The sequence below is a fragment of the Panthera pardus genome, unplaced genomic scaffold (assembly GCF_024362965.1).
Source record: "Panthera pardus isolate Hobbes unplaced genomic scaffold, ASM2436296v1 HiC_scaffold_21, whole genome shotgun sequence".
Taxonomy (NCBI): domain Eukaryota; kingdom Metazoa; phylum Chordata; class Mammalia; order Carnivora; family Felidae; genus Panthera; species Panthera pardus.
The window spans coordinates 54028577-54056120 of record NW_026526777.1 but is presented as its reverse complement, the minus strand read 5'-3'; the positions used below and the strand labels follow the sequence as shown (position 1 = coordinate 54056120).

Here is a 27544-nt window from a genome sequence, read left to right as displayed (position 1 = left end):
CTGCTTCTTCCACAATGTAGAGGTGGAAATCTCTACCAAATAGAATTCTCACTCTTGAATTGGATTTTAGGCAAACTATGGGAATTTCTTATACCTCTCTTCCTCTCTTTTTTTTTCCTTAAAATAATAGCACACCTTAAAGTACCATTGTGTTTGTAATATGACCTTTTGGAATGACAGCAGCTCTAATTTCTGTCTTTTCTTCTTTAAATGTGTATCTTTTTTAAGCATGTATTAAATTGGCTTCTATGAATGGGTAAACTTGTAGTATTCCTAGTCTCAATCTAAAAATGCTAAATTCTATTTTTAAAATACAGTTAATAAATAGTTAAACAGTGTTCAGAAAAATGAAGGTATATTTTCAGTTTCTTTTAAAGTGAATTCTGAAATAATTGTTTAATGGCCTTTTCCTATAGCAGTTTTTATACTAGGAAAAGGAAAAATTGTAAGAATTATTTGGCAGGTGATACAATTGCATTTAATTTTATAATTAAGACAATGCACATGTTATGAAATAGTTCCAAGAATCATTCTTCATACCAACTACTTTATTAATAATGGCAGAACATTTTATTGGTGGTAAAAAAAATGCCAGCCCCTACTTTGTGTTTTTTATGGTGGGACACTATGGAGCATTTTGATGATTAGCTATCTAAAATGCTCTTTTTGGTAGTATTCTAAAAGCAAAAAACATTTAATTCTAAGTCCAATGTTAACAAATATTATGTAAGTTTACCTGGGTTTTCCTTATCCCCAAATAAACCCAGATGTACAAACTGCTTTTTAATAGTTTGTATTTTAACAGTGGGTTATACATATCTTTTAGTTCTGTAAGTTATACTTGAAGTAACATAGCATGTGAAAAATTCATGCTTTCCCTAAAAAAATTTGTATATGGTATTATATAAGAATAAATATTATTTTGTATTATACTAATATTTTTATCATTATGTATGTATATGTGTATATCCACATATGTATCAGTATATAAATAATATATAGATACATATATGATACATATCTATAATTTTGAATTAATATAAGACACAGGCTGTTTCTAGATCCTCTTTATTACTTTTATGTATTTTTAAAAATTTATTTATTTTTGAGAGAGAGATAGAGGGAAGGAGAGAAGGAGGGGGGGGGGGAGAGAGAGAGAGAGAGAGAGAGAGAGAGAATATCCCAAACAGGCTCCATGCTATCAGCGCAGAGTGCCATGTGGGGCTGGATCCCACAAACTATGAAATCATGACCTGAGCCTTATTCAAGAGTTGGATACTTAACCAGTTTGAGCCACCCAGACTCCTCTCTTTATTACTTTTAGAATGCTTTTATTTCTGACAGATAAATAAAACAACAGCAATGAATTTTAGCTTAAGCAACATAACCTTAAAGTTAATTTAGTTCATTAAGTTCAATTATACTTTCTAGTCGTGATGGTACGAATTTAAATCATTGATTTGATTTCTGCAGAGAAATAAGAGTACTACAATGTTATCCATCACAGTACATTGCTTTCTATACTTTAATTATACAGTATAATTTACAAATATTAAATGTTGCTTATGGCATGTTATCCAGACTTTGGAACTGATTTCTTTTTCTTTTCCTTTCTCTTGCTTCAGATGTTCATCAAGTACATAAAGGTTAGCAACCTTCTCTTTTGCAATATTGAATAACAAGGCATGGCATATTACTGCATGGCAAAAAAGCAAAATTTTACCATTATTGATTTTTGGGGAAATGAGGACTTTATTTTTAGAAATGTTATAATGAAAGAAACTGAATACATTGCTAGATAATCTCACATGCACTGTGCTTTTATTCTTTAGGTGGAGTTGGTATCACATTTTGGATCAGAGCACTTTTGTCCATTAAGCCTTATAAGGTATTAAAGAACAACATACATTTACTAAGTGATTAAAAAAAGAAAGTGATACACAAAAATCCCAGTGTATTTAGAGTGAAGAAATAATTTCCTATCTTGTGAAGTTAATACTATAGAAATATAAGCTGTTAAACCTTTCTTGTTCCTAAATCCATTTTAGAAAAATGTAAAAATTTGCTCTGAGAAAAAATAACTATTATATGCGTCTGGCTTAGCTTGCTTGCTATTTTGCTATGATGATAATATATGGAAAATCTTAAAAAAAAAAAAAAAAAAGAAAATCTTAGACTGATATCAAAACTGGTCATTACATTTTTAAATGTCTTAAGAGCATTTTAATGGACACAGTGGATGGATGACTACAGTGTAAGAAACAGCCATTATTTTGAAGTCTAAAAGCTAATGACCCTCAAAAAATGACCAAAGTTAATGTATTTTGTCATTTGTAATGAAGAGATGAGTCTTAACTCTGTTTTGTTTTGAAAGTCTTTAATGAAATTGTTGTTAATAGGGTATTTGGCACCAGCATGGTGGAAGAATATGAAGAGATTGCCGATTCCCAGTATCAGTCAGAACGTCAAGAACTGTTTGATGAAGACTATGGTAAGTGGCTTTAAGACATGTGACTATTATATATGGTTTTTTTGTTTGTTTGTTTTTTAAAATCTAATAACCTGAAGGGGTAGGACAAGGTTTTATGACACCCTCCATTTCTACTTTATCAAGTCCTTGTGTTTTGGTTTTTTCTTTTTTTTATGTTTATTTTAGAGAGAGAGAGTGCAAGCAAGGGAAAGGCAGAGAGAGAGGGAGACACAGAATCCAAAGTGGGCTCCAGGCTCTGAGCTGTGAGCCGACGCAAGGCTCAAACTCATGAACTGCAAGGTCATGACCTGAGCTGAAGTCGATGCTTAACCAACTGAGCCACCCAGGAGCCCCAAGTCCTTGTTTTAAGATGTCTTAAACCATAGCCTGAAAAACTGAATTTTTCCCTTCCCTAATTTTCCTATAAGCAAAATGAAAACATTTACTAAGGGTTGGTAAAGTACATGGAAAGCTTGAATAAAAAGTCTTATAAATGTGATTAAAATTTTGGTAAGCAGTGGAATTATTTTCCTTAGTTTACATCTGTTTGATAAACGGCTTCTGAATCTCATAAACTTTTTGTGAATATATTTTAGATTATAGTGAATATTTATAATAAAATATGCTTTAAATGTCAGCTGACTTTGATAGGGATAGTTTTAGTTAATTACCTTCATTTTCTCTTTGAACAGATTATCCACTGGATTATAATACTGGGGAGGATAAATCCACAAAAAATCTTTTTGGTTCTGCTACAAGTGAGTATTTGGGGATTTTCCTAGACACTACTAAAGTATTTCCCAACTTTTTTTCCCCTGAAATATGTGGATATTTTGTTGTGGTATAGTTTAGGAAGCTCCTAGTCCCAATATTGAACTTGAGTTGAAATCAAAGATACTGCCTTTGAAATATATTTCCATAGAAATAAAATAAGTGTGGATGAAAAGAAAGAGAAGAGAAAAAAAATGCAAGCACAAGTTGTTTCTTCTACCCTAAGTGCTTATGTTGATAAGCGGATTCCTTGGAAGAATGGGCTGTGAATTTATGGGGGGAAAGAATTATTAAAGAGATCCTAGACCATATGCGTAGAAGCATCTGGATAGTCATGCTAGATGGGAAGGGAATTCGAATGGTAGTTGCAGAGGTAGTATGTATGAGTGAAATCCTAGCAAACAAGGGTTTATCTATCTATGGATATAGTTTCTGATGTAATTACAAAATATAAAAGCTGTTCTTATTCATAATAATAAAGATTCTCAAGCAGTAACAATAATAGTAATAATAATATACTCTTTGTAAACTGAAGAAATAATGACTAATACTAGTGCTTCAGTTTTTGTCATGCCTGCCTAGTGGTAGGCTGGCTAAGGAGACTCTTGGAAAGACCATTACCAACTGACACTTTATTTTTACTGTTATAATGCAGGTAGGTATACTTTAATGCTTGTTATTTTTGGTTATTCCTAAAGAATATAAAATACTGGAAGGAGTTTTCTTTTTATTTGGAGATTAATATGGTAAAAGTAAATCTTAGCAGAATAGATGACTAGTTTCTTGTGCATTTCCCTTGTTGCTCTTAGTAAGTAGAGTTCCTTGCATCCCAATCTTATGGTGTATGTTGTCTTTATACCTTTTGGGATACTCAACCATTAATTTATATACTTAAGTAGATATTTTGTATAGCTCCAGTATAGGAAGCTAGGAGTCACGTCAGTTTTTTTGTTTTGTTTTTATCTTTTTTCTTCTCCCTTCTTCCCCTTATGCTCTCCATAGAAAACTGTAGTCTTCAGTAGAGTTTTTAAGGCATAGGAAGAAGAATGTTAAAAATACTTGCATAAGAGGAATCCTTTTATGTAGTATTTAACTTTGTTGCAAATTAACTCAATATACTTTTTTCACTCTACTGCTAGTCAATTGACTTTCTAGATATTAGAAACTACTTTTAAGTAGAAAACTTAGCTATCTAGTTGATGATGGAATTAAAAATAGGTGCTTCATTCACTGCTGTGGGACATAGTTTTTTAGGAGTGAAAAACATGATGCTGTTTTATCTATGTGGATATTCATATTCATGTCCTTAAATTCATGTGAAAAATTCTGATATGTAGTAATCATCATAGCTCAGTGATGCTATATTAGCTATGAGGCAGCGTTATTATTTTATAGAGTCAGAAAATAGCCCCAGACTGAAAGATCTCTCACTTCTGATGGTTATTGGAAAGGAAAGGGGCACCTTAGGGTACCTTACCATAGTGTTAGATAAAGGAAATCTTGTTGATATTCTTGGTTTCTTTTTCTGTATTCTTAGGGGATTAACTGCTAGACACCATTAAAGCCCAGTTATATCTCAATGGAGGACATTTCCCTATTTGTAATCACTTCTCTGACCAAGGTATTATTTGAATTAATTAGATACAGAATCTTCTTTATTTATATCCTACTTTGGGATCTTCTTCCTTGAAGATGTGTTTCTTGGTAACATATTTAGTTTTCTTTTTATGGATCTCTGGAAAGGTAGTCTATTTACCTTCCCGTGTTCTAGTGTTGAAAGAATTTGTTTAGTGAGACAAGATGGGTGGGAGGATGTCAGCTAAGCCTAAACACAGAAAATGGAGTTTAAAAAGATGTCCATCTCTTGATGTTTCAGAAAAAAGAGAGGCAGTAGTACCTGACTGATAAGACTTTGGTGTCATAAAGCTTACAGACATGACCTAACACTGCTGTCGTCTATACCTGTTCTTCCTAGTTTTCTGTGAAGAGTCTGGGACTATTTCTGAGCCTGACTTTGCTACTACCTCCAAGGTGGTATAACATTTAAGGAGTAAATAACAGAATGGAATCAGGCCAAAGAGCTAGTCTCTGGCACTAGAATATCTGAATTTAACTGTTCTCATCACACGTTGTGAATTAGCTTGAAGTTGGCCTGACTTACTTTTTATATTTACATAGCGTCTCCAAAACAGAATTCTGTGGCTTTAATCTTAATAGAAACTCCTTTTTCCTTTTGGTATTGAACAGTTAGTTAGTAGTTACAGGAAATACATGTCACCAGAGTACATTGCTTCTATTAGGACTTGGTTATCAAAGAACATACATACCATATATTTGGACATTCTTGATATAATTTTCTTAATTGCCAAAAAGGGAGAAACTACTATGTTAGAGCAACATTCTTGATTTTGTGTATATGCCGGCTAGGCAGCTCTTCTGCCTGATTCTTTTATTTACATTTTTTGAACCAGAGCATTTAAATATTTTACATCAACAAAAATTCTTCACATTACTCTGCTTTTTTTTGTATTTTGTCACATGGATTTTCCAGACCACTCTCTACTTTAATATTCTTGCAAGTCTGCCTTTACTCCTAAATACGGTCTGCATTTTGTTAGAATCACTTAAAGGCCAGGTTTCTGTGTGTATGTTTAAGATAGTATACAGTTTTTGGTTTCTTTTACATCAAAGTATTTTTATGAATGTATATATTTTAAGGACCTAGCAAGAGAAGAGAGAACGAAGGTGGACATGCAGCAGAGGTATCTGAATTCACATGGGAGGAAATAGTTATTTTGTTGGTTTGTCTTGTTATGTGGTATCATAGGTAGTTTGTTTCCTGCATCCAAAAGAGCCAGAGTGTGCTGGAGACTAAGGATAACATGTTGATGATCCCTGGGAGAATTTCATTCCTGAGGGAATGAGATTGGATGAATAGTGCCCAGCTCAAAGATAAAGGAGTTGGCTAATCTGGGAGAAATTAAGGACAGGTATCTAGTTTGGTACTGTATTCCAAATTATTTAGCCTATTCTGAAGGATTTTTAGTGGTCAGATTATCATTGTGACAAGCTGTCACGTGTTTGGATACAAATTGGGAGTGGTCAGAATTGAATATTCACAAAGCTGCTTTCTCTCAAAAGACAAAGTAAGACTACATTTGGCAGTGTTCTGTGAATGTAGCAAAATTATTTCTTATGGATTGGATGGGCTGAGAATGTAGAAATTTGCCAAATTTTGCTTTTGTTAATGAATTCTGTAACAATAAATGCCCCCAAATTTCAGTGCCCCCAAAATTTTGTATCTGAGTTAAGATTGATTTTAGAGTATAGATTTGACTCCAAAATTTGGAATGTGTGAAGCAGTCAGTTTTAACTGAACTTTGGCTGGCAGACCAAGTAGAAGATCAGATACTATTGCAATATTGGTTGATATTAAAAGTGGGTTTATGAGGAAATAACAAGAGTTTCCATTGCTCCTTTATCTTGGTTTGTGAGGAAATGTGGTGTTTCCATTCCTGGGTGTTTTTTTTTTTTTAAGTTTTTATTTAAATTCCAGTTACTGTACAGTGTAATTAGTTTCAGGTGTACAATATAGTGATTCAGTACTCCCATACAACACCTGGTGCTCATTACAACAAGTGTACCTAATCCCCGTCACCTATTTTACCCATCCCCCCCATGCACCTCCCCTCTGGTTACCATCAGTTTGTTCTCTATAGTTAAGAGTCTCTTTCTTGGTTTGCTTCCCTCTCTCTTTTTTCCTCCCTTTGCTCATTTGTTTCTTAAATTCCACATATGAGTGAAATCATATGGTATTTGTCTTTGTCTGACTTTTTTTCGCTTAGCATAATACTTTGTAGCTCCATCCATGTTGTTGCAAATGGCAAGATGTCATTCTTTTTTATGGGTCAGTAGTGTTCCATTGTGTGTGTGTGTGTGTGTGTGTGTGTGTGTGTGTGTGTACTTCATCTTTATCCATTCATCAGTCGATCGACACTTGGGCTGTTTCCATAATTTGGCTATTATAGATAATGCTGTTACAAACATTGGGGTGCATGTATCTCCTTGATGTAGTATTTTTGTATTTTGAGAGTAAATACCCAATAGTGTGATTACTGGATCATAGGGTATTTCTATTTTTAGCTTTTTGAGGAACCTCCATATTGTTTTCCTGAGTAGCTGCACCAATTTGTTTTTTCACCAGTTTCCAAGAGGGTTCCCCTTTCTCCACATCCTCACCAATACGTATTGTTTCTTGTGTTGATTTTAGCCATTCTGACAGGTGTGAGGGGATATCTCATTGCAGTTTTGATTTGTATTTCCCTGAGGATCAGTGATGTTGCACATCTTCATGTGGTCTGTTGGCCATCTGTAGGTCTTCTTTGGAAAAAGGCCTATTTCAAATCCTCTGCCAGCGTTTTAATTGGATTTTTAATTTTTGCTGTTGAGCGATAGTTCTTTACGTATTTTGGATATTAACCCCTAATCAGATATATGATTTGCAAATCTTTTCTACTGTTGGAATATTGGTTGATGTTAAAAGTGGGTTTATGGGAAATAACAGAATTTCCATTGCTACTTTACCTTCGTTTGTGAGGAAATACGGTTTTTTCATTCCTGTTTTTTCCCATGCGTTAGCCTAAGAATCAACCCTGCTTCTTTGTTTACCAATTTGTCAGGTCGAAGGGCAAGGGCAACCTATAATCCTAGACATTTATGAAGCAAGTACAAAGCTTTTGTGTGTTATACTAATGATTGGAAACAAAGTACCACTCCTTTATTGTCTTTCATATATAGAACCATAATTATGTAAAGTTCAAAATTTATGACTGTCTACTAGTCATCACTTTTCAAACTGTCTGAAATTTCCTACTACTTTCTCCTGCCTTAAAACATGTATCTACATAGGATCAGCTCCAGATGACAGTGCGTGGCTTCTTCTCAACTTTCTAGATCGTGTGCCAGCTTTCTTCCCTTACAGCCTTTCCTGCTTACATCTGTGGTTTTCGCTGGAAGTGTGATGAAAACCCTTTGGATCTCTTAGGAAAGGAAACCAAGGCAGAAATAACTGATGAGTCTTAATATGTAGCCCTTGCAGATCTTAATATTTTAATAGGAGAAATACCTGATACTGGTGAATTAACTTCTAGTGGAATATCCAAGATTAGATTGGTAATGGAAGTTAATGTTCCTTAAAATTACATCATAGAAGGAAGCCACCTGTTCTCAGCACCAGCTTTTTATGGAGTTAGGTATTTTGTGGTACACCTGTACCTTTGGCTGCTTATTCAGGTACTAAGGTTTGTACCACTTTACTCATCATCCAAATATCCTCTTTAGAAAGAGAGGCAGAATTGGCAGGTATGCAGATTGCTTTATGTATAATGCTGAAGGTGTTGTGACTTTGACTTCACCTGCCAATTCCCATACCCACCCAATTCACAAAAGAATTGGTACCATTTATTATCTATTATTAAAAGTTATCAAAGACACTTGTTTCAATGCAGTCATGTTGGGATTTAACCATATTATCAATAGATATGTTCATAGTTGAAAATAAAATTTTTCTGCTGTCCTTCAGATAATAATCTTCCCATTTTGTTTATTTATACCTGTAAAAATCACCTGTTGAGGGAAACTGCTTCTTCACGCTTTTTTTTTGTTTTTGTTCTAAACTGTAAAGCCTTTAAAAAAGTAAGTTTTTCTGTACAATATTAATTTTGGTTGTCACATTTTTTTCCCTGTCCAAATCCAGGCTGTATGTTGAATTTTACTTGAATTTTGTAATATGCTAAAGATAGTGTTTTGGCAGAAGTTTCGGGGAAGCTTTACCAAAAAAGTATAATTAAGTTTCTGAACATAAAAATTCAGATTTATACTTTCTGGCTGAAATTTGTGTCCTATATTGGACTTATATAGTAAGCTGGACAAAAAGGTAATTAGTCCAGAAAATGCAAAAAGACCATTAAAAATGGTTTTTTGACTATCTGATATTAAGCTTTATAAGAATATTTAGGTGTATTGGTATTTTTTCTGATTGAATTTTGTTTTAGATGCCATTCTAAATATGGTGAATATTGCTGCTAATATTCTGGGAGCAAAAACTGAAGACCTGACAGAAGGTACCTCATCATTTTATGGGTCTTTTAAATCTCTGATACTCAAGGGGTCATTCTCGTTACGAAAATTAATTAATAAGCCAAGCAGTGTGATTTTTCATTTAGAAATAAAGAGATGATGCAAAGGAACTTACCAGTCTTCTGTTATTCATTGTTTATATGAGTTTCACAAATTCTTACAATAAGGATCCTCCTGTCTATATAAAATTCATGAATTTGTTTTTTGACTCTTCCCTGCTGTAGAAGTAATAATTTTATCACTTATTTCTTTCCTGAGGTTTTGATGGCCCAGTGGTACTTCATGCATGCTTTTCTTTTATTTATCAAACAACTACCCAATTTAGAAGGTGATTTTTTTTCCCCTACAGAATGCCAAGTAAGAATGTCAGTAACAAGGAGAAACCATCTTGCTTTTTTTTTGCTCTTAGAAAGTACTTAGTTCCAAGTGCCAACTTAAAATGACCCATAGGTTTCTTTTCATTCTCTTTCGTAACTCCTTTAGGTGTCTAGAAGTCATGTTAATCATATAAGATTACATGAAATTAATAATCATTTGACTTGCATTAATTATCTGAGAAGTTGAGAAAGAATATGCATTATTTGTAGCTCTGACTTTGTATGATCATTTCTTTCTAAAAGAACTTTGATGGAAGAAAATAAAGTCTGCAGTAGCAAACCTGTTTGACTTTTTTTTTTCTTCCCCGGAAACTAAAGTTCTTTACTTGTTATAGTGAAATATCTTCATGGTATAGCTTTTTTAAACTCAACGTGGGTATCTTTCTTAAAATAGGAAATAAAAGTATATCTGAGAATGCCACTGCCACAGCTGCACCTAAAATGCCTGACTTAGCTCCTGTTTCAACTCCTGTTCCATCACCTGAGTAAGTTCTATTGTGATATTAGAGTTCTGTTAAAATGGAGAGCTAAGTATACATAGAAAGATACTTTGGATTTGTGTGTGAAATGATAATCTATAGAAAGCTCTGAATCAGAGGGCAGGCATTCCACAACCACTTAAAATATCTGTGAGTTGCCTTTTGGGTACTAGGAATGCACTTTACCCCAGACCACATGTTTGTTGTTTTGAAATTATGTATTACTTTTATTATTCACAACACTAAATCTTTTCCTTATTACAAATAATTGGCCTAATTCCACAGGTATAGGTTTGAGGACAAATTTTAAAAGCTTGCTTTTATTAAGTTCAAATTTAAAAACATTGATTAAGTATATGTGTTGTGCCTAGAAAGCTATAAAGGGTACCCTGAAATACCTAGAGCGTGATTCTTAAATTACGTGTTTGTCACACAGCAAACTCTTAAGAGTGTTTAGTTTCTTAAATTGAATTTGATAGAGGTCTTTCCCCAGGTTGCAGTGGGGCACCTTGGGCAGGAATATCTGTCATGTAGTTAACATAAAATATCCTCATTTTTTTAGTCTTTTCTACCAAAGATGATTAAGGGTTTTTGCCACCTCTGCTTCTTATCTGTAACAGATAGGCTCATAATGACTGGATAATTGGGCATTGTTTCTGTAAATTTTGTATATTTCAGTAGATGTACTCTCTCAGAACTCTGCTTAACGGGATAAGATTTTTGAACAGGAATTATGTAATGAAACCTGCAGTGCGTATGGTTTGAGCTGTAATTCCTAAACACCATACTGATACAGAAATGAGATTTTTTGTGCTTTGAAGGGCACAGTGACAAATTTGTATCCTGTGTTCATTCTGAAAGAGACTAAAGATATTTATTTATTAGATGACTAGAGAGAAAATATAGCCTTACTTGTCATTGATTCCTAGAAGATACTAAGAAATCTACTGTGATTGCTAGTTCTAATTTTGTAACTAGGCTTCTTCAGTTAATAACATATAGTATGTCTTTATTTTTCAAAACTAAATGAAACCGATTTCATTTTATATATGTACACACACAGACACACACACACATGAATGTTGAAAGATACCACATCACACTAATGTAGTAGTTTTTACTTTTCTATATTAGAGTTTGATTTTAATAGATTTTTTTGTATAAAATCTATTTGCTTTTAAATGTTTTTTTTATTTGTTTTAAATTCTTTTTGATGATTATATGGCAGTTTCTTTGAAGAAAATAAATGAAAATGAAAGAATCCATGATAGGGTGTCATTGTTGAGTTACTATGAAAAGATGACTGATTTTCTTTTTCCAGGTTTGAGTTTTTTAAAGTATAGCTCCGATTAGAGCATGTACGGATGGTATATAATTTAATTTGTACCAAATTAATTCACTTTAGTTTTTCTTCCTCCCCTTCTTCAGATTCTGCTCATTTTCACTGTCATAATTTATATGGTACATAGTAAGCAGTAGAAGATGTTTAGAGATTATATATCTATATATCGTCTATTTAAAGGAACATAATCTAATTTACTGTTTCACTGTCAACAAGATGAAAATCTAGCTTTTTAGGTACTGTTTCATTCCTACCTTTGCTATTGTGATATTAGTCTTTATTCAAAAACATTTCCTGTCATTCTTAGTAATTTTTCAAAGTAGGAAGATTGTATATGAAAATGTTTCTTTGGTATTCAAATTGCGTTATTTGAAAAAAAGATTGTACCTTTTGTGCTGTAAGGGCTACACCTGGAAATTCATTATTTTTTTCCTGGAATGAACCACAGAGATTATAATTTACAACACTGTTCCCACCCGTTCCACCCCACACACTCCCCTGCCTTACATACATACTCTAGGGCTTAGAGATGGGATTGAGTTACAGATGGGGCACTATTATTATTAGCCAGGATTTTCATTAGAGTGATTAAGTATTTGCCTTTAAGTAATAGATAATTAGCCCAGATGATATTAAGATCATTTTGGGGAGTTGGGGAGGGAGGGATGCAGATAATCGTGTGTGTGTGTGTGTGTGTGTGTGTGTGTGTGTGTGTGTAATGCTACCTTAGAAATCCCCTAATCATCCACAGAAAAATTTTCTTTGAGAAATCTAGCTACCTTTCAAAAGTATGATACCTAAACACAAAGTGCGTTCATAAGTATTTAGAACCTTGGATTCTAGTTCTAGAATCCACGTACAAGCAATTCTTAAATAGATATTTTTAAAAAGTAAGTTTCATTTAGTAAATATGGTCATTTCAGTCATCTGACTGATCTCTGATAAATGAATGGCCTTTCTGTCACCATTTGTGAGTAATACTTCTTTTTATAATGAAAATGATTTGTAGGGAAAAATTCATCCAAAAAAGTTTTTGGTTTCTTCTGTATTTTCAGCCTTCCTTTTATTTTATGTATGAAACATTGATTTTTTAACGCAGTTTTAACTTTAGATTTCTAAATAAAGTGATGTGTAATTATGATACATATTTCTAGGTTTGTAACCACTGAAGGACACATACACGATACAGAGCTATCATCACCAGAGACTCCAAAAGAGAGTCCCATTGTACAGCTAGTTCAAGAGGAAGAAGAAGAGGCAAGTCCATCTACAGTGACCCTTCTGGGTAGTGGTGAACAGGAGGATGAATCATCACCCTGGTTTGAGTCAGAGACACAAATATTTTGCAGTGAACTATCTACAATTTGTTGTATTTCTAGTTTTTCTGAATATATATATAAATGGTGTTCAGTTAGAGTTGCTCTTTATCGGCAACGTAGCAGAACTGCTGTAAAGAAAGAAAAAGATCATCTTGTGTCAGCTCAACCATTACTGCTACCTGCAGAATCAGTGGATGTTTTAGTCTTGCCACCTCCAAGTGGAGAAATGGACAGCAAGAATAATGAAAAGGAAGCTGAAACTATTGTTCCAGGTGACTTAAGTAGTATGCACAAAGGTGATTTGATTAATCACAGTGCAGATGCAATTGAACTTGAACCAAGCCATCCTCAAACTCTTTCTCAATCTCTTCTCTTAGATGTTACTCCAGAAATCAATTCATTATCTAAAATAGAAGTATCTGAGCCTATTAAATTTGAGACAGGACCTACACCATCTCAAGTGATCCCCCTGGAGAGTTCTGTTGAGCTTGTTAATAAAACAGAAAAAAAGTCTGAGAGTTTTAGTTCTATAGAGAAGCCAACTGTGATCTATGAAACAAATAAACTTAATGAAGTAATGGATAATATTGTAAAAGAAGATATAACCTCCATGCACATTATCACAAAGCTATCTGAAACAATAGTGCCACCTGTAAACACTGCTACTATGCCAGACGGTGAAGATGGGGAAGCCAAAATGAACATAGCTGACACACCAAAGCAAATTTTGACTCCCGTTACGGATTCTTCTTCATTACCTGAAGTGAAAGAGGAAGAACAATCTCCGGAAGATGCCCTTTTAAGAGGGTTACAGAGGACGGCTACAGACTTTTATGCTGAACTGCAAAATTCCACAGATCTAGGATACACTAATGGAAATCTTGTACATGGATCAAACCAAAAGGAGTCAGTATTTATGAGACTTAATAATCGTATAAAAGCCTTAGAAGTTAACATGTCTCTCAGTGGTCGCTATCTGGAGGAGCTTAGCCAAAGGTAAGCTTTATCATAATTAGCACAGTCCACTTTGCACTGTGAGGTAAGAGGCATAGTATGATCTGTGACTAGAGGAGGAGAGGATTAATTAGCTCATGATATAATAGTAGTCAGTGCCATTTTAGCTGGAGAAAGAAAGTTATTTGGATATTGATCAAGAACTTAAAGAATTGATTTTTAGAAGTACTAAGTGATATAATATCTATATCTATATCATCTATATCTATCTATCTATATATATATATATATATATATATATAGGGTGACAACAAGTTTGAATTTAATCAGTTTCTCCTTTCTTCTGTTGTTTAACTTCAGCCACTTTTACTGTTTGGTTCCCACAGTACTCATGGGGACATTATAGTATTCTATAACATGTGTATCTATACTGTATATGTAATACCTATATAAACTATGGATGTTGCAGTTCTTAGTGAAACTAGATAAGATGTCATTTAAGAGTTTAAATAAGTGAAGACTAAAGTGGACTGAACTGGATGATTAGGCAACATTTGCAGTCTTTCATATGTCTTAGAATCTTAGTTCTAGTTGTGATAATTTATGCTCTTGTGCTCATAAGTGCCAGTGTGCTTATGCAGTGATTAGAGCCCCAGTCATAGTTCTCCCTTTTCCCTGTACTTGTTTGCTCTTTTTTATCCCTTAAGTGTCTGGTTTTCTCAGGACTTCTTTTCCAACATTTTATAAACACCTAGGCAATAAATGTCCAGAGTATCTGAAACACCACCTTTCCCTACTCCTTTTAAATCAAGATGCCTCTAATGAGATGTCACTGAGGTCATCATTCTGTCCCAATGGGTTTCCTGCTAATCCATATATACAATTTATTGGCAAATTGTTTGTGCATGTGCATGCATGCCCACATAGGTAGGTACCTCACACCTGCTTCTCCCTGACCCATCAGCTGCCTTAAGGGAACCACAGAAATTACTAATAATTTTTTTGTTTTTAATTGAGATATAATTAACATTAATTTCAGGTATACAATGTAATGTTTTAATGTTGTATATATTGTGAAATGATCACACATTAAGTCTAGTTACCGTTCACTTACTACATAGTTACAAGATTTTCTTTCTTTGTGATAAGGGCTTTTAAGATCTATATATACGGTAGAGTATTATTAACTGTAGTCATCATGCTCTTCATTACATCCCTATTACTTACTCATTTTATAACTGGAAATTTGTACCTTTTGACCCACTTTATCCATTTCTCCCATCCCCCATCTCTTACCTCTGGCAGCCACCAGTTTGTTCTCTTGTATCTATGTGTTTGAGGGTTTACACATATAAATGAGATCATACAATATTCTTCTTCTGATTCATTTCACTTAGCACAATGCCGTCAAGTTCCATCCTTTCATTTGTGCAAGTGGAAAGATTTCCTTTTTTTATGGCTGAAAAATACATTGTATACAGATACCACATTTACTTTATCCATTTATCCTTTGGTGAACACTTAAGTTGCTTCCATGTCTTGGCTATTGTCCATAATGCTGCAGTGAACATGGGAGTGCAGATATCTTTTCAGGTTAGTGTTTTTCATTTTCTTCAGATAAATACTCAGAAGTGGAGTTACTGGATCATATAGTAGTTCTATTTTTAATTTCTGAGGAACCTCCCTACTATTTTCTGGAGTGGCTGTACCAATTTACATTTCCACCAACTGTGCACAGGGGTTCCCTTTTCTCTACATCCTCACTAGCACATGTTATTTCTTATATTTTTGGTAATAGCCATACTGATAGATATGAGGTGATCTCTCATTGTGATTTTGATTTGCATTTCCATGATGATTAGTGATTTTGAGCATCTTTTCATGTACTTGTTGTCCACCTGTATTTCTTCTTTGGAAAAAGGCCTATTCAGATCCTCTGCCAGTGTTTTAATTGGGTTGTTTAATTTTTTGCTATTTAAGTGGTAGAAGTTCTTTATGTATTTTGGATATTAACCCCTAATCAGATACATTATTTCCAAATTTTTTATCCCACTTGGCAGGTTGCCTTTTCATTTTGTTGATGGGGTTTTTTGCTGTGCAGAAGCTTTTTAGTTTGATGTGGACTCCACGTGTTTATTTTTGCTTTTGTTGTCTTTGTTTTTGTTGTCAAAGCCGAAAAACCATCACCAAGATCAGTGTCAAGGAGCTTACCACCGTGTTTTCTTCTGAGTTTTATGATCTCAGGTCTTACATTCAAGTCTTTAATCCATTTGAGTTACTTTTGGTAGATGGTGTAAGAGTGTGGTCCACTTTCATTCCTTTGCCTGTGGGTGTCCGGTTTTCCCAACACCATTTATTGAAGAGACTGTTCTTTCCCCATGGTATATTCTTGGTTCCTTTGTCATAAATTAATTGAACAAAAACGTGACTAATCTTGGATAGCAGTAAGATGCATAGAATTGATGTTAAGGTAGCAAATAGCTCAAGGAGCTTCTTTATTTTACTTTTATAAGTGTTTCAGGCCTCAACGAAGTCATTTTCAAAAAAGTAGATTTATCTCAAATATTGAAATCAGAAGTGTGTTTGCAGTAATAAATTAATAAATAAGAAATTAAAGCTAATTTAAATCATTTCTTACTCCACAGGTACCGAAAACAAATGGAAGAAATGCAGAAGGCTTTCAATAAAACAATAGTAAAACTTCAGAATACTTCGAGAATAGCAGAGGAGCAGGTTGGTCATCTTCAAGCCTTATTTACTTTTTATATAAATTTCTTCCGAATTCTGTAGGCCCTTGCTGGTAAGAAGAATAAGTAGTATTTGTTCATTTCTTCCCCTGATAGGTGATGATTAAGCCTGTTAGAGGATGTCATGTTTGGGAAATTACCTAGCTATTAGCATCTGCATCTCTCTCCTATAGAGAGAATTTTCTTGAGCATTGTTCCTATTACATTTCAAAATTTGTGTGTGTGTATGTGGTAGAAGTGCAGTGGACTTTGTTAAACTCAAATCTTCTGTGGTTTTCTACACAGTCTGACTGATTGCAGATGAGAACAGCTGTGTTGCTTCTTTTTAATCCTCATATCTTTTCATTTCTTTTTTTCTCTATCTCTTGCCTGGAGCTATGCATTGATGCCATAGAATAGTGGCCATTGCCTTGTCATGTTGATTTTAAGGAAACAGTTTCAGTATTGCAGTATTCAAATGTTTATTAAATGTTTTTACAGTGTGTTACTACAATGAAGAAACACTATACTTTTCTAAAGTTTATCCCGGACTAGGGGATGATGAGATGAGGTGAGGAGGCCTGAGGTTTCAGAATTGAGTAGCATCTTACTCTCAGTTCCTGACACATTACAATTGTGGTTCCATACAAATTTCCTCCTTTAGCGGTTTTTTTTCATTGAAGTTTGAGTTATTTACGTATTTTGAATACAAGTCCTTTATTAGAGATAGGCTTTGCAAATATTTTCTCTCAGTTCATTATTTGTTTTGTCATTTCTCTTAAAAGTATCTTTTGAAGAGCAGAAGTTTTTAATTTGTTGAAGCCTATTTACCCATTTTGTCTTTGTTCTACAAAATCTTACCTTAACCCAGAGTCATAAAGATTTTTTTCCTCTCTTTTCTTCTAAAAGTTTTATAGCTTTTGTTTTACATTAGGTTTATGATTGATTTTAATTTTTACATGTTGCAAAGTAAGGATCAAAGTTATTTTTTGGTGGGGATGGGGATGGAAAAACATGAATATTCCTTTATTCCTTTATTTTGTTCTGTTCATCTGTCCTTATGCTGATACCAGACTGTTAACTATTCCTGTATCTTTATAGGAACTTTTGAAGTCACATAGCGTGAATCTTCCAACTTTGTTCATCTCTTCCAAAATTGTTTTGGCTAATACAGATTTTAGAATCAGCTTGTCAATTTCTACAAAAACAACATGTTTACATTTTAACTGGGATTTTGTTGGAATTTATAGATCAGTTTGGAGAATCGACATCTTAACATACTGTCTTCTGACCCATGAACACAGTATTTATTTAGTTGTTCATTGATTTTAATGGTTGAAATGATTTCCCATCTGTATTTTCTCTTTACAATATATATAATATCTGTGCCTTATGTCTCAAAGACTTATTTAAATACTTGTAAATAATTTGTGTATTATTAACAGTATTAAAGATCAGTCTTGATGAGAAGTGTTAATCAACTTACTAAATTTCAAAGTTTTTTTTTCTTTAAATGTTTGTAACTGTCAGGGATTTATCAGTATTTGTCAAATGTGAGTCAGAAGATACAGTTTAATGAATTACCTTTAGCATCTTAAGAAGATGGAAGTAGGATAGAAAGTATCAGTGTATCACAGTAAGGGAAGTGAAACTTTTTGTTGCAGTTTTATACATCCATCTCCCCCAAGCAACCCCCACCGCCCCCCAACGCAGTTGAGATTTAAAATTTATTTAAATCTAATTTTTTATTGTTTTATTTTTTTGAGAGAGAGACAGAGACAGAGCACAAGCAGGGGAGGGGCAGAGAGAGAGGGAGACACAGAATCCGAAGCAGGTTCCGGGCTCTGAGGTGTCAGCACAGAGCCCAACGGAGGGCGCGAACCCACGAGCTGTGAGATCATGACCTGAACCGAAGTCAGATGCTTAACTGACTGAGCCACCCAGGTGCCTCGAAAAATTTATTTAAATCTAAATTCGAGAAACTTACTCTGGAATGATAAATGGTTATATGGCTATTTCATACAGCATCCTACAGAGTGTTAGATTTCTTTTACTTTCTGTCCTGTTTTCCTCTTCCCCAAATTCATTAGTAACTTGAAATTTTCAGTACAGTGTCCCTAATATAGGTTCCTGACCATGAGTATGATGCATATTTCCCTAAAATATACATGCAAATGATATTTTAAATAAAGACATGTTTGTTGATTATCTAAGCTGGAAAGATAGGTGTTTTGATTGATTTATTTTCATTGGGGATTAGTTGTGGCTTTTTGATTATGTGACATCCTAAGTTCCATCCTAATGTGCAATAAAATAGAACTTTTAAAAGCTTGCTGTGAGCCTGCTTTATATACAAAAACATTTTTCAAAAAATTTTCAACATGTTTTTGTGCTTTGGTTGAAAAACACGTATTTGACAAAATGTTTTGCATATAGCTGAGTATATGCTGGTTTATACATATGGAGCCCAAATTAACTTGAAAAGTATTTTATTAACTTCTATTAGACAGTATTCTACATGGTAGCAGTAAATGGCAACATGATTTCTTGGAGGGAGAGGGGAAGGAGGGTTCAACAGTCTCAGATTCTTTTTTTGTTTTGTTTTGTTTTTTAAATTTCTGGTTACACTTTACCATATTCATTCATTAAGAGCTTGCTATTAATAATGTTTTTTTTAATTCTTGAGGAACTTAGTAATTTTTCCAGGTGTTTTTACTTGAATTTACAGCATATTTAAAGTACAGATGAGACTTGCACACACTCAAAAATAATACTTATTTCTTTCTTTATCATAGGATCAGCGGCAAACTGAAGCCATCCAGTTACTACAGGCACAATTGACCAACATGACACAGCTTGTTTCAAACCTATCGACAACAGTAGCAGAATTACAACGTGAGGTAATTGTTATTGCTGGTGTTGTAAGACAAACTGCATATGTAGAGGTTGTCATAAAGACAAGATTCTTAAGAATGTAGTGTCTAAGATCTTTAACCAAACAAAATTGTCATTTATAGAGAACTTGTTCACAACACCAGAATGTGGCATTTTATAAAAATTTTTTTTTAATATTTATTTTGAGAGAGAGAGTACAAGCACAGGTGGGGCAGAGAGAGAAGGAGACCCAGAATCCGAAGCAGGCTCCAGGCTCTGAGCTGTCAGCACAGAGCCCGACATGGGGCTCAAACCCACGAACCTCAAGATCATGACCTGAGCTAAAGTTGGATGCTTAACCTACTGAGCCACCCAGGGGCCCCCAGGATGTGGCATTTTAAAGTTTATATATTAATAATGATAATCTTTTGGAAAACAAGGCATTCATAGTTTAGGTCTTACCTAAAATACGGTTATAAGTCAATTCTGTTAGGCCTTTTTCAGACCACCGATACTTCATTTTCAGCTCAAAAAGTCTTCTTCAGTTGCTTAACAAAGCAAAAATTTTGTTGAATTATTAAGTATTTATTGAACATCCAGTGTATATGAAGTGTGAGCTATGTAGTCCTCGGGGCATACAGCAGTGAGTAGTCCCTGGCCACATAAGTGCCTCTCTCCTGGGGGAGAGAGAGAATATATATAGTAAATACATGTTAGGGACAGTAGGATAGAAATGAAATGTGTGTGTGTGGAGTGGCATGGTAAGGGTTGCTCCTTTAGCTAGAGTGATTTTGGAAGGCTTATTTATCTGAGGCGGTGGTGTTAGAACTTGAGTACTCAAGAAGACTTAGCAGCCACACGGGCCTAGGGTCCGAACAAACCTGTTACTAGCAGAACTAGGGCAAAGGACCCATGATTAGAAATAGTGTAATGTGACTCCGTTGATCAAGTGTCTGACTCTTGATTTCGACTCAGGTCATGATCTCATGGTTCGTGGGTTCAAGCCCTGCTTTGGGCTCTGTATTGACGGTGCAAAGCCTGTGTGAGATCCTCTCTGCCTCTCTCTCTGTTCCTCCCCTAATCAGTCTCTCTCTCTCAAAAAAATAAACTAAAATTAAAAAAAGAAAGAAATAGTGTAATGTGTCTGAGGGTAGAAAGAAAGTTGGCATGGTTGGAGCGGAGTGAATGAGGGGAAGGAGGGTCAGGGATCCAGTCATGTAGGCCTTAGTAGGCAATGTAGAGTTTAAATTTTATTCTGATCATTGCAAGTCATTGGAAAGAATTAAGAAGTGACATGGGTCGTCTCACTGACAACACTTCGAGAAGCTCCCCATTTGTTGTCCTGTGGAGAATTGCCTCTTGGGGAACAGCAGGAGCAGAAGTGAGGAGGAAACCAGTTAGGATGCAGTTTCAGTAACCTGAGTGAGGTGATGTTGGTTTGGACTGAGCTGTTAGAAGTGGATAACAGTGTGAAGTTGTGTTCAGGAAATATTTAAGAGAATGACAAGCCTTACTGAAAGATTGGATGTGTGGGATGAGCAACTAAGGATGATCCCCACGTTTTTGGCTTAAATAACTGGGTGATTGCTGGTTCAGTATTGTAAGACGGCAAAGACTGGGCAGGAGCAAGATTTTTTTTCCCCTCCCTGAGGAAATAGTACAGATGGAAAGACACAGCAGATGTGGCAAAATGTTAACTTTGGTGAACATAAAGTGAAAGGCATGAATATGTTCATTGTGCTAATTTTTAAAGTTTTCGTTAGGTTTGAAAACGTTCAAAGAATTGGGGGGGAAAAGAAGAAAAAGACATTGCCTCACAGTAGTACGTTTTCTAAGAACATGCCCTACGTTTTATCATTTGGAAATACATTTTAAAAATGTTAAAAATGATTTGTCTTTTGATTTTTATATCCCACTATATTTTTTCCTAGTATAATTTTTATACTATAATAATAATATAACAAAATTTAATGCTAATATAATATTTAATATATAAACTATGTAATAATTATTAAATCCTTTTCCATCAGGTTTCAGATCGACAGAGCTATCTTGTCATATCTTTGGTTCTCTGTGTTGTCTTGGGACTGATGCTTTGTATGCAGCGCTGTCGAAACCCCTCTCAATTTGATGGAGATTATATTTCAAAACTTCCTAAAAGTAATCAATATCCAAGCCCTAAAAGGTAATATCAGCATCTTATTTCACATTTTTTACTGTGTTTTTTACATTTTTGAGAAATTTGACAGAATAAAGGAATACTGAGATAATTTTTCCCCCATATGATTGTCTTACAACTGCAGTGTTAAAACATCATTGGAACTAGAGAGATGGTCCTGTACCTGGAAGGTTCTGTAGCCCGGATTAAAGAGAAAACACTAATAGGAAGTGCATACCCTTGAAATGTTTTGGTTGTAAAGGATGCTCGAATGTGGAATTCAAAGGGAGAGGATAATAGATATTTTAATATAGCACCTTTTAGAGAATGACCTTTAAAGTTTGTTTGTTTTTTTTTTTTTTTTACACATAATAAACAATAACTGGAGTGTTACACTAGAGATCAGCATTCTGGGGCGTGTTTAATTCTCAATAGCTTCCATCAAGCCCCAACCGCAAAGTAAATTATATGTAGTTTACCCTGTTCTCAGTGTTGGTTTTTCTTCATGTTTTAGGTGTTTCTCTTCCTATGATGATATGAATTTGAAAAGGAGAACCTCATTCCCACTCATCAGATCCAAGTCTCTACAGTTAACTGGCAAAGAAGGTAGATTTTTGTGTAATACGTATACATACACATGAATGTGGCTTTCTTCTGGCATAAGTATAATGTCAGTGTTGTGTTCGAAACCATCTGCAACAGAATAGTGGGTACAAGTAACCTTTGTGTTTGTGCTGTGTCAAAGCTGCCTTATCATTTTCACACTTTATATATATATATCTTTATTCCTAAAAGCCTAGAGGGTGGGGAAGGGGGGCTTAGTTTAATTAGCCATTGGTAGCTTTATTTGCACCTGCTCCTGTTTAGAAGTATTTCTTTTTAGAAAGAGATGTTTGAGAAAGTTCAACAGATTTGGAAAACCTGAATGTGCTCCCATAGCATCCTGTGCTTATCTGCCTCCTCTTCTTGTACAGGTAGGACCCCTTTTGTCTCTAGTTTAGGACCATGAGGCACTTTCTGAAAAAAAATCTAGTCTACCTCTTATTTATAGGCCAGGGTCTATAATAGCGTTCCATTGTCTGACACTCAATACTTAAATTCAAATGAATGAATATGTACTGAGTGGCTGTTTTTCTGTATCCGTTCTTTTGTAATTTGTACTTATTTTTTGTAATTAGTAGTTATTAAGAGACTTATATTTATAGCAGTATTAAAATAGCCAAATTAATTATATATTTCAGTTAGGAATGCTTTCTTAATTATTGGCTCCCCTTTCTTTAGGACTTAGTATGCAGCAGCATGTTTCAGCTGACTAACTCATTTGAGTGATCATTGCTGAGCATCACTGGTTTTACTGTTATCACAAAGCTTTACTGATTTAACCCATTACATATGTGCTTACTTACGATTAGTAAACCTCTTCTTTCTTCCTGCCTTTTTCTCTTTTTCTTCTGTTGGCTGATTTTTTACTATAACTGAAAAAAAATTTTTAATTTATTTTTAAGTTTATTTACTTATTCTGAGAGACAGAGAGAGAGAGAGTGTGTGTGTGTGTGTGCAAGCAGGGGAGGGACACAGGGAGAGGGAGAGAATCCTAAGCAGGCTCTGCACTGACCGTGTGCAGCCCAATGTTGGCCTTGAACTCACAAACCCATGAGATCATGACCTGAGCCGAGATCAAGAGTCGGACACTTAACTGACTGAACCACCCAGGCACCCCTATAACTGAAATTTTTTATTGAAGTGTTACATGTAAGAAAATGTAATTACATGTAAAGCTTGGTGAATTTTCTTTTTTTTTAATTATTTTACTTTATTTTTTTAAAATTTACATCCAAGTTAGTTAGCATATAGCGCAATAATGATTTCCGGAGTATAATCCAGTGATTCATCTCCTATATATAATACCCAGTGCTCATCCCAAATGCCTTCCTTAATGCCTCTTGCCCATTTAGCCCATCCCCCACCAAAAACCCCTTCAGCAACCCTCAGTTTATTCTCTGTATTTAAGAGTCTCTTATGTTTTGTCCCCCTCCCAGTTTTTATATTATTTTTGCTTCCTTTCCCTTACGTTCATCTGTTTTGTATCTTAAATTCCGTATGAGTGAAGTCATGTGATACTTGTCTTTCTCTGATTAATTTTGTTTAGCATAATACAGTCTAGTTCCATCCACGTAGTTCCAAATGGCAAGATTTCATTCTTTTTGATTGCCGAGTAATACTCCATTGTGTATATATACTACATCTTCTTTATCCATTCATCAGTCAGTGGACATTTGGGCTCTTTCCATATGGCTATTGTCCATAGCACTGCTATAAACATTAGGGTGCATGTGCCCCTTTGAAACAGCACACCTGTATCCTTTGGATAAATACCTAGTAGTGTAATTGCTGGATTGTAGGGTAGTTCTATTTTTAATTTTTTGAGGAACCTCCACACTTTTCCAGAGTAGCTGCACCAGCTTGCATTCCCACCAGCGGTGCAAAAGCGTTCCTCTTTCTCCGCATGCTCACCAACATCTGTTGTTGCCTGAATTGTTAATTTTAGCCATTCTGACAGGTGGGAGGTGGTATTTCATTGTGGTGTTGATTTGTATTTCCCTGATGATGAGTGCTGTTGAACATGTTTTCATGTGTCTGTTAGCCAAAGCTTGATGAATTTTCATAAACCAAATGAACACACCTGTATGACAATACCCAGATTAAGATGGAGAACTTAGGGTGCCGGATGAATTTTATTACTTTATGTACCTCATGGAAATATATTAATCATAAAGTATTTGTTTTTCTGTGACTGGTTTTTTTCACTGAACATCATGTCCTCTGGGTTCATCCACGTACATGCGACCAAATTTCCTTCCTTTCTAAAACTCAGTAATATTCTGTTTTCAGATACACCACAATTTGTTTATTTCATCTGTTGATAGGCATTTAGATTGTTTCCAGCTCTTGGCTATTGTGAATATTGCTGATACGAACATGAGTGTGCAAATATCTCTTTAAGACCTTGCTTTCAGTTCTTCTGTATGTATACTCAGACATTGGATTGCTATATCATCTGGTAGTTTTATTTTTTTTATTTTTTATTAAAAATATTTATTTTAATGCTTATTTTTAAGAGAGGAAAACAGAGAGCACAAGTAGGGGAGGGGCAGAGAGAGATGGAGACACAGAATCGGAAACAGGCTCCAGGCTCGGAGTCGTCAGCACAGAGCCTGACTCGGGGCTCGAACTCACAACCGTGAGATCGTGACTTGAGCTGAAGTCAGACACTTAATTGACTGAGCCATCCAGGTGCCCTGGTAGTTTTATTTTTTGAGGGAACTTTCCACTGTTTTCTATAGTGGCTGCCTATTATACAATCCCTCTAGCAGTATACGAGGGTTACAATTTTCTCCACATCCTCACCAACACTTGTTTTTGTTTGTGTGTTTGTTTTTGTTTTTTGGATAGTAGTCATCCTAATGGGTGTGGTGAATTCTCATTGTGGTTTTCATTTGCATTTCTCAGATAGAAATGTTGAGCGTCTTTTCATGTGCTTGGTGGACATTTGTAAATCATCTTTGGAGAACTATCCTTTGCCCAGTTAAAAAACTTTTTTATTTGATATTTTTCTTTTTTAACTTTATTTAAATCCAAGTTAGTTAACATATAGTGTAATCATGGTTTCAGAAACAGAATTTAGTGATTCATCACTTATGTGTAACACCCAGTGCTTATCCCAGCAAGTGCCCTCCTTAATGCCCATTGCCCATTTAGCCCATCCCACCTCCCCTCCAGCAAGCCTCAGTTTGTTCTCTGTATTTAAGAGTCTAGGGGCACCTGTGTGGCTCAGTCGGTTAAGTGGCCGATTTCGTCTCAGGTCATGATCTCACAGTTCATGGGTTCGATCCCTGTGTTGGGCTCTGGGCTGACAGCTCAGAGTCTGGAGCCTGCTTCAGATTCTGTGTCTCCCTCTCTCTGCCCCACCCCAGCTTGCTCTCTCTCTCTCTCTCTCTCTCTCTCTCTCAAAAATAAATAAACTTTAAGAAAAAAAAAAGAGTCTCTTATGGTTTGCCTCCCTCTCTGTTTTTATTTTATTTTTCCTTCTATTTGGATTTTTTGTTAATTTCTTTATATATTCTGGATATTAATCCCTTATGAGATACATGATTTGCAAATGTATTTTCCCATTCCTTGGATCATTTTTTCACTCTCGATTTTGTTCTTTGATGGACAAATGTTTTTAAGTTTGACGAGGTCTCATTTGTCTATTTCTGCTTTTGTTGCCTATACTTTAGATGTCATATCCAAGAAATCATTGCCAAGTCTTGTGTCATGAAGTTTCCCCTGTGTTTTCTTATAGGAAGTTTATAATTTTACACCTTAGATCTTTAATCCATTTTCAGTTAACTTTTATATATTGTGTAAGGTAAGGTCCAACTTCATTCTTTTGCATGTCAGTATCCAGTTTTCCCAGTACCATTTGTTGAAGAAACTGTTTTTTCCCCCATTGACTGGTCTTGTTACTTTTGTTGAAGATTATTTGACCATATGTGTAAGAGTTTATTTCTGCGTTCTTTATTCCATTGGTCTACTTATCTCTCTTAGTGCCACACCGTTTTGACTGTAGCTTTGTAACACATTTTGAAATCAGGGGCGTGAGCCCTCAAACTCCATTCATCTTTTTCAAAATGGCTTTTTCTATCTGAGGTTCCTTGAGATTCAATATAAATTTTAGGATGTATTTTTCTATTTCAACAACAAAAAAATATTGTTGGGATTTTGGTGGGGATTAGGCTGAATCTGTAGATTATTTTGGTAGTTTGTTTAGTATGGACAGTATTAAGTGTTCCAGTCATGAACATGAGATGTCTTCTCATTTGTTTGTATCTTCCTTAATTTCTTCCATCAATATTTTGTACTTTTCTTACACATTCTTAGGCTTATTCCTAAGTAGTTTATTCTTTTTGATACTTTTATCAATGGAATTGTTTTCTTAATTTCCTTTTTGGATTGTTCATCATTAAAGTATAGAAATACAGCTGATTTTTATGTTGATTTTGTATCCTGCAACTTTGCTAAATCCATTTATTAATTCTAATGTTTTTTTTTTAATTCTTTATTTTGAGGGAGGGAGGGAGAGAGAGAAAACACAAGTGGGGGAGGGGCAGAGAGAAGGAGATTCATATACATGATTGCATCCCATTTCAATATTGTATAGTATTTCAGTAACTGACCAGTTCACAGTGTATTTATCCATTCTACTGCTACTTACAGTTGGGGCTATTATAGGTAATGCTGCTGTAAACATTCCTTTGTATACTGGAACACAGTTGTATGAGTTTCTCTAGGAATATTACTTATATTTAACACTGCTGGGTTGTAGGTCATGTTTATCTGCAAGTGAACAGATAATGGTAGACTTTTCCAAAGTGGTCATAACAGAGTATGCTTCTACTAGTGCCTTGAGAATTTCCATTATTCTACATTCTTGCCAACAAACACCGGATTCCCAGGTTGTAAAGTGTTCGTTAATCTTATCACAGTTATAATTTGCATTTGCCTGATTACTAATGAAGTTGAACAACTTTACTTATGCCTTTTAGTCATTTGGCTTTCCTGGACAACTGTAAGTTTTTTGCCTGTTCTTCTGTTAGATTGTTTATCTCTTTTGTACTGGTTTATAATTTTTAAGGTTGTAATCATACTCATTGGTTGGTTAAATATGTTGCAGATATTTTATTTCACTGTGAGATTTGTCTTGTAATTGGAGTCTTTTAAATAAGAGAAGCTCCTCTTGATTTCAATGTAATCAAATATATGGGTTTTGCCCCCCATTCCTCAAAAAATGGTGGTTAGTGCTTTTTATCTCCTATTAAACAGAATTTTTTTCTCCAGGTTTATGGATGATACTGTTATAATTTTCTTTTAAATGTTTACTTCAGTTTTTATTT

At 34.7% G+C, this 27544-nt stretch overlaps 1 protein-coding gene across 4 annotated transcripts in view; it reads left to right on the top strand.

Annotated features, from left to right (window-relative positions):
- The window catches only part of SUCO (SUN domain containing ossification factor), a 90575-nt gene that overhangs the window by 50368 nt on the left and 12663 nt on the right, over positions 1–27544 (top strand). For 2 of the 4 annotated variants that reach the window (XR_008424666.1, XR_008424667.1), the window contains exons 12-23: positions 1626–1646; positions 1833–1888; positions 2400–2491; positions 3163–3228; positions 9295–9363; positions 10151–10241; positions 12732–13892; positions 16496–16583; positions 19372–19476; positions 21481–21635; positions 22123–22214; positions 22492–22582. Coding sequence is in view for 2 of the 4 variants with exons in the window: in XM_019425047.2 (XP_019280592.1) it covers positions 1626–1646; positions 1833–1888; positions 2400–2491; positions 3163–3228; positions 9295–9363; positions 10151–10241; positions 12732–13892; positions 16496–16583; positions 19372–19476; positions 21481–21635; positions 22123–22214 (1996 nt within the window). In the remaining 2 variants the exon portion in view is untranslated. The remainder of the gene's footprint in view (positions 1–1625; positions 1647–1832; positions 1889–2399; positions 2492–3162; positions 3229–9294; positions 9364–10150; positions 10242–12731; positions 13893–16495; positions 16584–19371; positions 19477–21480; positions 21636–22122; positions 22215–22491; positions 22583–27544) is intronic. The other 2 variants (XM_019425047.2, XM_053909277.1) reach the window with 2 other exon arrangements.